The following is an 11,942-nucleotide window of genomic DNA, read 5'->3' as shown; positions in this document are numbered from 1 at the left end:
TGATCGGCTGCCTCCCACACGAGTTGAGGCCAGGGATCGCAACCGAGGAACATGCCCTTGACCAGCCCGAACCCGAGACCCTTCAGTCCGCAGGCCGACCTCTATCCACTGAGCAGCCCAGCCAGGGCTAAACATGTTTATCGGTTCTCTTTAAATTTAAAAATGTTTAATTGTAGTAAAATACACAACATAACATTTACTATTTCAACTATCAGTGGGCAGTTCAACAGCATTGGGTACATTCACGCTGTTGTGCAACCATCAGGAACTCTGTCATCTTCCCACACTGAAGCTCTGCACCTATGGAACACTAGCACTCCATGCCCCCGCTCCCAGAACCTGCCATTCTCCCTTCTGTCTCCAGGAATTTGACTACCCTGGGTCCCTCATATAGGTGGAATCATACAGTGTTTGTCTTCTTGTGTCTGGCTTATTGCATTTAATGTGATGTCCTCAAGGCTCATGCATGCTGTAGCAGGTGTCAGAATGCCTTCCTTTTTGAGGCTGAGTGCTATTCTATTGTATGGATGGACCACGTCGTTACTGACCCATCCATCCATCCATCCATGCACATTGGGTGGCTTCCGCGTATTGGCTACTGTGAATAGTGCTGCTATGACCATGGGTGTGCAAATATCTCTTCAAAGCTCTGCTTTCAATCTTTTAGGTGTACACCCAAACTGCTGGGTCACAGGGTGGTTCTATTTTTAATTTTTTGAAGAACTGCCCTACCATTTCCCATAGGGGCTGCACCATTTTACATTCCCACCAACGGTGCACAAGAGTTTTGATTTTTCCACATCTTCATCAGGGGGAAAAAAGACATTTTTAGGAACCACCACACACATTTTATAACAAAGATAACTTTAAGTCATTTTATTGAGTTATGCAAAACATCTTTAAACAATAGTAAAAAAATAAGAAACAATTACAAAAGTTCAAATAGTCAGAATGGTAGCAGATAACAGACTATGTCTCACTATGTGAATTCAATGGTTTGTTGTTATGAAAAGAATATAACGCCCTCCCACAGGCTCACCTTGTCCAGCGCTTCTGACGGGATATTTTTAACAACAGATCAGCATTTTAAGAATTTGAACTGAGCTAACAAGATGGGAGATATTCTTAAACAATGTAGTCACGGTGTAATCATGGTGATGTACACTGTAACGTCTCATATTTTTATTTGTCAATTATACCTCAATTAAACTGGAAAAAAAAAGAACTTGAATTTAGGACCCATCATTGATTTTAAACTCTGGGGAGAAAATTTCACAGCAAAAGCAAGTGCTGAGCTCAGAAGAAAAATGTGACTCATTATGAAGATAGGAACTAGTTAACTTTAATTCTGGGCATTTCACATGCTGTTCGAAGATGGGAAGGTCTTCAAAGACTCATTGTTTACAGGGGGCTCTAAAAAAGTACAAATTCTTCTCCAGTACACATTTTCATGACCAGGATTTTGTTTTTTCTCTACCAATTATTTTGAAAACATAAAGTGGTTTTAGCAGAACAAACAGGTGATGAACTGATATGCTGATGAGCAATAATGGGAAGTAACCAGGGTGATTTCCTTCCAGCCAAAGAACACAATTCAGAAAGCACACAAAAATCTAAATGCAGACTTTGCTCAGACACTGAGGTGAAATAGGTTAAGCATTACTTTCTAGTTGAATTTAGAGTTTCTCATTTTCCACTTAGTTTTTTGGGGTATAATATTAAGGTTCTTTGTGTTGAATCTAAAACTCATTAAAAGTATTATGACGGCTTTAAATTTTATGGAAAATTCATCTGTACAAAAAAGGATATAAAATTTATATTTTATGTTTAAAAATTGTAATATTAGAACTATCACGGGCATGTACAATTCAACATAAAGTTTTCCAGCTTTGACTGTTGGCCGAAGCACTCAATAGTCTGTGCTACGACAGCAATAGGTATTGTCCAAAAATCACTGCTCATTCATTGTGGGCCACTTTGGCCAAAATCTAGTGAATGAATTCATGGGTTTGGGATTTTATCCCTCAATTCAAGATGTGGGCCTCTTATAAAACACCTGCAATGTTTTCTGTTTTAATTTTGTAAATATTCAGTGAAAAACAGGCAAACAATTCTAGGCACTGCCTCCAGCTTTGGAAAAAACGATGGCTGCCCAGCGTCACAAACTTCACTGTTTCACAGAGGACGCCAAGCGCCCCAACCCGCCTGAGGATGGCGCGCTGTGAGAATGGCCCGAGCGCCTCACTCGTTCAGCATGCTGAGGACCATCTCGCAGGTCAGGTCTCCATCCAGGTCCTTTCTTCCGGCTGTGGTCTCCCCGAAGTTGACAGGAGTCATCTCTCCTAGGTACTGGTCACCCCTCACCATGGAGGCCTCCTCGGCCTCCCAGGCAGCGGCTTCTGGGGGGGGCGGGGGGGGTGTTGGGGGGTGGGGAGAAAGGCACAGGGTTGACACATTTAAAATAAGGCCAAGAAGTCAGTGCAAATGTATTTTGATTGTTAGCCGAGCAGCACTGTTTTTAGAAAGCAATGTTTCTGTGGATGGACAGGACGATGAGTCTGCTCTCTGTCAGGGTCTCTATCAGCCCTGCCTCTGTCAGGGTTTCTCCACCTCAGCTCTACAGCTGTTCTCCGTTGTGGGGCTTTAAACACAATCCCGCGCATTTAGGTGAAGTCACACATCTACACAGATGTTTTCAGGTCCCTCCCACTTAGAGCCCAGGTCCAGGTGGCCTGGTCTTGGGCTTGCTGTTGGATTCCACCTGGTTTGTCGCCTCCAATAAACGAGTGTACCTGGCGTGGGTTGAATCGCTGCCCACCCCCCCAAGTTGTGTCCACACCCTAACACCCGACCTGCGTGTGACCTTTTTGAAATAAGGGTCTTTGGAGAGGTAATTAGGGACCTCGAGATGAGATCATCTCAATTTTCTAGGCAGACCCTCAGCCATGACAAGGGCTTTATAAGAGACAGAAAAGGTAAGGACAGAGAGACTGGGGTGATGCAGCCAAGAGCCAAGGAACGCTGGGGCCACCAGAAGCTGGAAGAGGCAGGAGGCCCCGACCCTGGAGCCTCCGGAGGGAGAGGGCCTGGCCACGCCTCCGTTCAGGATGTCTGGCTCCAGACTGTGGGGGTCTGTCACCTCCTGGTCCAAGCCCCCCAGTTTGTAGTTGTTACTGCAGCACCTCCGGTGCGAACACAGCGCTCAGCAACCCACGGCTCTGCTGAGGGAGCTTCAGGGACAGGAGGGCGGTGGGCATCCAGCCTCACCAACGTGCCCCCAGGAACCCATGTGGTGGGGGGTGTGGACTCCGCCCAGGGCTCCCCAGTCCCTCCCTACTCCAACCTCACTGCAGCCCTGAGAGGGGCAAGTGACCAGGCTGCTTCCCCGCTGACCACACGGGGCCAAATGGAGCTCAAGACCTGCCCCCAAGTGTGCTCCCCGCAGAACGCTCAGCACCCAGGGAAAGGTACAGCGAGCACATCATGGTCAAAGTCAACCCCAATATGTTTAAAACGAGGTACCGTATTCGTCTTCCTCCTTCGGGACCGCCCACATCCTCGCCTCGGTCCGTCCTCCTGCTCCGGGGGCCGCGGCCGCACACTTCCCCGCGTGTCTCTGCATGTTCGCCTGCGGGGAGCACACACGCTGAGCCCGAGGAAGGCGTTCAGTGCGCGGTCTGGACGCGCTGTGGCCACGGCGGCGCGTGCCTCACACTCTTACACAAAAGGGTGGCTTTGTAAAGGTGACCCTTTCTGTTGTGTAGGCCGAGCCAAAAGCAGGCGAATTTTGGATAGTTCTTTGTAACAGAGTCAAAATGGACTTTTCTAGATTGCTTCTACTCTCCGAGGCGAGGCTTGATATTAAACCAGAAATTCAATGTATTGGTCGGTTTTATGAAAACCAATAAAAGACCAGAGCTATCACGGCCCTGCCAGCGTCTCGCCTGCCCAGCTCTGAGTTATGAACACGCGAACAGCAATCAGGTTACAGTGGGGGTCTGTCCTGGGCGAGCCTCGCAGCGATATATTCTTAGGTAGGAACACTGCGGAGGATTTGGCATCAGGCAGAAAACCTTCACTATCTGAAAAGCCCATATGCTAATGGCAGATACCAGTGACATGCCATTAAATTTGCTGATTACATAAAATTTCCATTTTGACTTCAGGATGGGGCTTCCCGGGCTGATGGGTGGCGGAAGGAGGATTCACATATGACAGAGGGGGAAGGTCACAGCGGGTTATTGGAACTCTGTGTGGTGTTTGTGCACAGGGGCCGGCGCGCTGTGGCCGAGGGCCGCCTGGCCGGCCGACGGCTTCTGTACAGCACGTGCCCTGGGACAAGCCACATCCCTTCATTTACGAACAGCCACCTCCGGCTGCGTTCGTGCTTTAACCTCAGACGCGAGCAGTTGGGGCGGAGAGGGTCTGCCTGGTGTGAGGAGCTGGAATAGTCACTGTCTGGCCCTTCACGGAAAAGCCCGCCAGCCCCTGGTTTGCACGGTGGTGATGGGCACACGGAGCCTCTCAGGCCCAGGATGCCCTTGAGGATAAAGGGCGATGGTCCCTTCCCCAGAAAAGTGCAAAGACATGTGCACGCCTCACTCTCCCTACAACCTCGTCAAGCTCGCGGTTAAGAACGTCTCACATCGGTTTTGAATGAACAAAAAAGTCAAATGTAAACACGCCCAGCCTTTAAAAAGCAGGTGGAGGAACCGACAGGACACCCAGGCTGTTCAGGACTCAGGGGGCGAGGTCGTGTGACAAACCCTGTGCTGGAGAGAAGCTGCTCCTGGGAGGACCCAGCATCCCCAGTGCAGAGCAGCGTCTTCCCGGGAGGAAGGGGACCTGCCTGTGACGTCCTGGGACGATTGTGTGTTGAAGCACGGAAGCTTGTTGCCCTGGCTGGTGTGGCTCAGCTGGTTGGACCATTGTCCTGTACACGGAAGGGTGGCGGGTTTGACTCCCAGTCAGGGCACATTCCTGGGTTGTGGGTTTGGTCCCCATTCTGGGTGGGTGCGGAAGGCAACCCATTGATGTGAGGGAGATGGCGAGTCTTCATATACCCCCTGCCCCACATCTGCACACCTTCCCCCGCTATCAACATCCCCCACCTGATGGTACATCCTATATAATAAAAGACTAATATGCAAATAGACCAAACGGCAGAATGACCTGTTGTTATGATGCACACTGACCACCAGGGGGCAGATGCTCAATGCAGGAGCTGGCACCTGGTGGTCAGTGCACTCCCACTGGGGAGCACTGCTCAACCAGAAGCCGGGCTCTCCTACCTCCGTGGCAGCGCTAAGACTGCCTGACTGATGGGTGGGGAGTGAGCCTAAGCCGTCAGTCGGACATCCCCTGATGGCTCCCGGACTGCGAGAGGGCGCAGTCCAGACTGAGGGACCCTTCCCCCCATCATGGGTGCACAAATTTTGTGCACTGGGCCTCTAGTTTGTTATAACTGATGAACCTACACTGACACGTCATCATCACTCAAAGTCCACAGTTTACCTTAACGTTCGCTCTTGGTGTATGTTCTATGGATTTGGACAGATATATATAATGACATGTGCCCATCATGTATCATACAGAGTAGTTTCACGGCCCTAAAAATCCTCTGTGCTTCGCCCATTCATCCCTCCCTCTCCCACTCTTGAAAACCAGTGGTCTTTCCTGTCTTCATAATTTTGCCTTTTCCAGAATGTCATATAGTTGAAATTAAATAGCATGTAGCTTTTCAGATTGACTTCTTTCACTTAGTACTGTGCACTTAAGATTCTCCAATGTCACCTGGCTGGTTGAGCATCAATCTATGAACCAGGAGGTCACAGTTCGATTCCCAGGTTGTGGGCTCAATCCTCAGTAGGGGATGTACAGGAGGCAGCCGATCAATGTTTTTCTCTCATTGATGTTTCTATCTCTCTCTCCTTTCCTCTCTCTGGAATCAATAAAAACATATTTTTTAAAAAAGCAACAGCAGAAAACGCTTTTTAAAAGATTCCTCCATGTCTCTCCATGGCCTGACAGCTCCCTTCTTTTTAGTGCTGGGTGATATTCCATTGTCCAGAGGGACCACAGTTTAAGTGCCCATTCACCTACCGAAGGACATCTTGGTGGCTGCCAAGCTTTGGCTATCATGAATAAAACTGCTATACGTATCCACCAGTAGGTGTTCCTGTGGACATAAGCTTTCAGCTCCTTTGGGTAAATACAAAGGAGTGTGACTGCTGGATCGTATGGCAAAAAAATATGTTTAGTTAAGAAACTGCCAAAGTGCCTGGTGAGGCTCAGACGGCCCTGGTGAGGTTGAGACTACTCCAGTGAGGTTGGGACAAATAAAGGGGACCAGTATGGACTGATGTACAGGGGTAGATACAGAAGCAGAGCAACATTGAACAGAATGTTAAACTACAGTGGGAAGCCTGGGGAGGGTTGGGGGGGATTAAGAGACCAACTGAAGGACTTATATGCATGCATATAAGATTAACCAATGGACACAAGACACGGGGCGGAGGGGGCGGGGGAATGTCAAGGGGGGGAAAAAAGGAGACATATGTAATACTCTTTGTAATACTTTAAGAAATAAAAATTATTAAAAAAAAAAAAAAAAAGAAACTGCCAAAGTGTCTTACAAAGTGTCTATACCAGTTTGTGTTCCCACCAGCAATGCTTTTTTAAAAAATATGTTTTTATTGATTTCAGAGAGAGGAAGGGAGAGGGAGGGAGAGAGGGAAACATCAGTGATGAGAGAGAATCATTGATCGGCTGCCTCCTTCTGGGGATTGAGTCCGCAACCGGCATGTGCCCTGACTGGGAATTGAACCATGACCTCCTGGTTCATGGGTGGACATTCAACCTTTGAGCCACACCAGCTGGGCTTATTTTATTTTTATTTATTTGTTAATGCTCCTTAGAGAATATGTTTCCATTGATCTTTAGAGAGAGTAGAAGGGAGGGGAGAGAGACAGACAGACAGATAGACAGGGAGGGAGGGAGAGAGAGAGAGAGAGAGAGAGAGAGATATCAATGTGAAAGAGATACATGTGGGATACAATCCAGGAACATGCCCTTAACCGGGAATCAAACCCATGACTCTTTGGTGCCTGGGCCAGCGATCTAATCACTGAGCAGGCCAGCCAGGGCTTCACCACTTTAACCCAGCAGCAGCGTCTGAGAGCCCCTGTTCCCAGCTCTTTCATGGTGTGTTCTGTCAGCTAGTTTGTTTGTGAATCCTGGCGCCGGAGGATATTTTTCCATTGATTTTTAGGGAAAGTGTGAGAAAGAGGGAAAGACAAAGGGAAACATTCATGTGAGAGAAACACATCGATTGGTTGCCTCCTGCCTGCACCCTGACCAGGGCCCAGGCCGGGGAGGAGCCTGCAACACGGGTACATGCCCTTGGCCAGAATCAAACCCAGGACCCTTTGGTCCGCAGGCTGACGCTCTAAAGTCTATCCACTGAGCAAATAGGCTAGGACCGCTATGGCTTCTTTCGTTGTAGCGATCACAACAGCTGGTTCTAGGGGTATCTTTACTGTGATGTTGATTCGGATTTCCCTGGTAACTAATGATGCCAAGGATGTCTCATGAGCTTCTTCGGAGAAGTGTCTGTTTAGAAGTGTCTGATTTTAATTGGTTATTTGAGCTTTTTATTATTATTAAGTTGTAAGAGTTTTTTTATACATTCCAGATGTAAATCCAAATATCTTCCTTCTTGAATGAAAGACAAAGTTTGAAAGCTTCTGATTCCACGCTTTGAGGGACACTATGAGGCCAACTCACTCTGTTCTCCGCTTTCTGTTTCTCTCACCAGAGGGCGCTCTGCACAATGTTAACTCCATAGGAATGCTCCTTTTTGGAGCTTTGCCGTGGCTTTTATTTGACATTTTGAACTACTGGCAGTAACACTCCAGAATTATCCCACTATGCTACCTACCAGAACACACAGCTACCCTACTTTTCAAGAGAAAAAAGTTTTCCTCCATAAAAATAGTCAATTCAGATAACTCAAACTTTCGTAAAGTTAGCGTGGAGCATCCATTATCTAAGGACCTAGCTAACCATATGTGTGTGTGTACGTGTGTGTGTGTGTGTGTGTGTGTGGGGGGGGGGTTAAGTGTCCACACATTCTTTGTCACTCTTCCTTTCTAAAGGGACCTCTTGTCCCACCTTTGAGTATGGGCTGGGCTCAGTGATTCGTTTCTAATGAATAGAAGTAATGTTGTCACTTTTAAGACCAGGTGACAAAGGCTCGGTGGCTTCCCCCTCGCACACTGGAGCAGTCCAATGGAGAGGTGCGTGTGCCCAGGAACCAAGGCCTGTGCCCACCTCCACAGAGTGGCTCCCCAGCCGGGGCCAGCCTTCAGAGGTACAGCCCCGCCAACACCCTGAGGCAGCCTCATGGGGGCCGGCAGCCAGAGCCACCCAGCCAAGGGTGAGCCACAGGACTGGAGGTCAGACATGTTTGGTGCTATAAGCGTGAGGCAATTTGTTAGGCCGCAAAGAGAAAACAAATACAACACCCCAAAAGAATAAAGCGGAAAGGTAAGTGGTTTGCTGAGCACAGTATCAACAGCACTATATTAAGACCATCTGTGAGCCCTGGCTGGTTCGGCTCAGTGGATAGAGCGTCAGCCTGCGGACTGAAGGCTCCTGGGTTCGATTCTGGTCAAAGGCACATGCCCGGGTTGCGGTTGCAGGAGGCAGCCAATCAATGGTTCTCTCTCAGCACTGATGTTTCTATCTCTCTTTCCTTCTCCCTTCCTCTCTGAAATCAATGATTATATATATAATATATATATATATATATAATTGATTATATATATAATCAATTATATATATATATATATATATATATATATATATATATATATATATCCACCTGTGAAACATTTTGAAAATTGCATTCTGCCTGTGAAGAAGCCTAAATTGCATTCACTTTCTAAGTGTCACACTACAACTAGGGATTCCTCCTGCATTGTCGTGCGCCTGGGAACTCCCTAAAAGTATTTGCAAGGCTTTGTTTGCAGGACTGTCTTTCTGGAAGAAGGAGAGACCGCACTTTGATAGATTGTCAAGCGTCCTGCAACTACCAGCCCCTTTCCCAAGGCACAGCGGTGGCTACCTGGCAGGTTCATAACTGGGGTTGAGTCCGGAGAGAGACCCTGGGCCTGGGAGGAAGCGGGTCCTTTCAGGGAGACGGATGGCGCTGGGGTGCTTACCCAGCGGGAGAAGCCTTTCCGGCACTGGGGGCATTCGTGCACGGCCGGCGGGGAGGCAGCGTGGCACTTCCTGACATGGGCGCTCAGGAGTTCCTTCTTTGCGAAGCGCTGGCTACAGGACGGGCAGGCGAACGGCTTCTCTCCAGTGTGGGTCTGGGTGTGAAGCGCCATGCGGCGCCCCTGGAGGGAAGGGGGCGGGGGGGGGGGGGCGGGGACGGCCGTCAGCTCTTTACAGGAATGTTTTGTGTCAGACATTATTTATCGTGTGTTTCTTTCCCCCCCAAAGATGAGCGCACGACTAAGGAAAGTCACAGCGGAGACATTCCCGACACAGCGGTGGGCGCCCTGCCCAGGCTCCAGCAGGCCCCACAGCCCTGGGTCGGAGAGCACACCACGGGAGGGAAAGGACCACCGTGCTCCCTCCAGAGCCCACGGATTTGCAGACCCGCTTCCAGCACTGTTCACAGTGAGCTGCGTTTCCGAAGGGCGGACGGAACTCGCAAATTAAACACACAGAGTTCCAGTTCAGTGGCCGGGTGGGGCTGGAAGCAAAGAGGCTTCCATTTCCCTCCTACTTCCTGATAGAATGGCAACAAACCCGCACATCGAATTAGAAGCATCATGGTGCAAACGATTGCTCTCAGCAAAGAAACAGCAGACACTTTAACCAAGATTTATAGGAGTAAAGAATTTCGGGAGAGCCCTGGCTGGTGTGGCTCAGTGGATAGAGTGTTGGCCTGCGGACTGAGGGGTCCCGGGTTCTTTTCTTGTCAAGGGCAGATGCCTGGGTTGCGGGCTCGATCCCCAGTGGGGGGTGTGCAGGAGGCGGCCGATCAATAGTTCTCTCTCATCATTGATGTTTCTATCTCTCTCTCCTTCTCCTTTCCTCTCTGAAATCAATAAAGATATATTAAAAAAAAAAAAGAATTTTGGGAGAATCAGGACAAAAAAAATATAAAAATCAAACAAAAATACACATTTTATCTGATTTAAAATGCTATGATTATTTGCTGTTTGTTAGTTTTTGTTAATCCTCACTCGAGGATATTTTTCCATTGATTTTTAGGGAGAGCGGAGGAGAGAGGGCAAGACATCGATGTGACATCGACTGGTTGCCTCCTGCACAACAGGGCCCGGGCCGGGCAGGAGCCAGGAGCCTGCAACCAAAGTACATGCGTGCGCTTGACCAGCATCGAACCTGGGACCCTGGTCCGCAGGCCGACGCTCTGTGCCCCGAGTCGAACCGGCTAGGGCTAAAATGCTATGATCGTTCAGATGACACACATGAGCACTTCCGCCCTCCTGTTAATTACCTAGTGGACAGTCTTTCTTCGTGTCTCTCTCTCCGGAACACCCTCCGCCCCTTCACCTGCCTCCCATCTCCAGGACCATCTCCCGGGCTCCCCGCTGGGAGTCACCGTCCCACCTGGAGCCTGGGTCTCCAGAATCAAAGCACTCAGAGCACCCAGCAGGGTCCCAGCTCAAGGTCCCCTGTGTGCGCTCTGCTTGGCCCCCCCGGGGCCCCTCCTCCCCTCCACGTCTTGTCCATCTTCCAGGAAATTCTCCTGGTTCATTTAAAAAAGTTTGAGCCCGAGCTTAGAATATTCCAATGCTCCAAGTTTACTAGATAAACTCCCTGTTTTCTTTCCTCATTTATTTCTTAAAGCTTTTACCATTTATAGCTCCTACTCTGAAACACAGTAAGTACTGACTTCCACCTTTCCTAACCAGGAAAAATATCCAAGTGGCACATGCCTTTTAAAAAAAACCCCCACTCAAGGATAGGCTTTTCATTGATTTTTTAGAAAGAGAGGAAGGGAGAGGGAGAGAAACATCAATGTGAGAGGAGAACATGGACAGGTCGTCTCCCGCATGCACCCCGCACAGGGATTGAACCTGTAACCTGGGTGTGTGCCCTGACTGGGACTCGAACCCTTGCGGTGTACAGGACGATGCTCCAACCAACTGCGCCACCCTGGCCAGGGCAGTTCTCACGCGTTTGGTCTTAGGACCCCTTTTACTCTTAAACATTATTAATACTGAAAAAATTATTAATACTGACTCTATTAGAAATCAAAACTGAGAAATTAAAATAGTTATAGATTCTTTTAAAAAGAACAATAAACCAACTACATGTTAACCTATTTCTATAAACACATATTATTTTTTTCAAAACGAAAATGAGTGTCTGGCTTAGCAGATAGGATTGCCAATTACCATTTGGGACATGCATATATACAAAAGTACTTGTTTATCTGAAATTCAAATTTAAACGAAGACAGCCTGGTTCTCTCTCTGCTTCTGCCTTCAGTCGGCTGAGGTGTGTTGTGGTGGAGATACTAGTAGATGAAGGAAATCTACTCTCACAGATAGGTAGCTGGGAGAGGGACAGAATTTTAATAGCCTTTTCAAATGATTGTAGACATTCTCTTTTTGATATTACACCAAAACTCAAAAAGTGGTATTTCTTAAAAACTGGCTAGAATGTGGAATCTGAAACCACCCAATGAACTTTTCTACTCTGTTACATGAAAATCCATTGCTCTGTCTTATACTTTGAATGGATTCTTCTGCCGGGAGCCGGTCCATCCTTGCTGCTTGACACAGTCGCTGCAGAGAAGAAACATCTGCACAGCATATGTTTCAAGGGACCTGGCGTATATAGCATACTGTTCTTAATATGTTTGCTCCCCTTCTTGGCGCTATGTGTTTTAACCA

General features: G+C 48.2%; 1 protein-coding gene across 1 annotated transcript in view; it reads right to left on the bottom strand.

Annotated features, from left to right (window-relative positions):
- Positions 1-899: 899 nt before the first annotated feature.
- The window catches only part of CTCFL (CCCTC-binding factor like), a 37,078-nt gene continuing 26,035 nt past the window's right edge, over positions 900-11,942 (bottom strand). The window contains exons 8-10 of the mRNA XM_070421377.1: positions 9,225-9,404; positions 3,523-3,628; positions 900-2,399 (exon numbers count right to left, since the gene is read on the bottom strand). Coding sequence (XP_070277478.1) covers positions 2,242-2,399; positions 3,523-3,628; positions 9,225-9,404 — 444 coding nt within the window. The 3' untranslated portion in view covers positions 900-2,241. The remainder of the gene's footprint in view (positions 2,400-3,522; positions 3,629-9,224; positions 9,405-11,942) is intronic.

Source organism: Myotis yumanensis, unplaced genomic scaffold (assembly GCF_028538775.1).
Source record: "Myotis yumanensis isolate MYYU_CA2020_CCGP unplaced genomic scaffold, mMyoYum1.0.hap1 SCAF_7, whole genome shotgun sequence".
NCBI classification, from domain to species: domain Eukaryota; kingdom Metazoa; phylum Chordata; class Mammalia; order Chiroptera; family Vespertilionidae; genus Myotis; species Myotis yumanensis.
The sequence above is the reverse complement of the archived record's forward strand: the minus strand, read 5'-3'. Positions and strand labels throughout refer to the sequence as shown.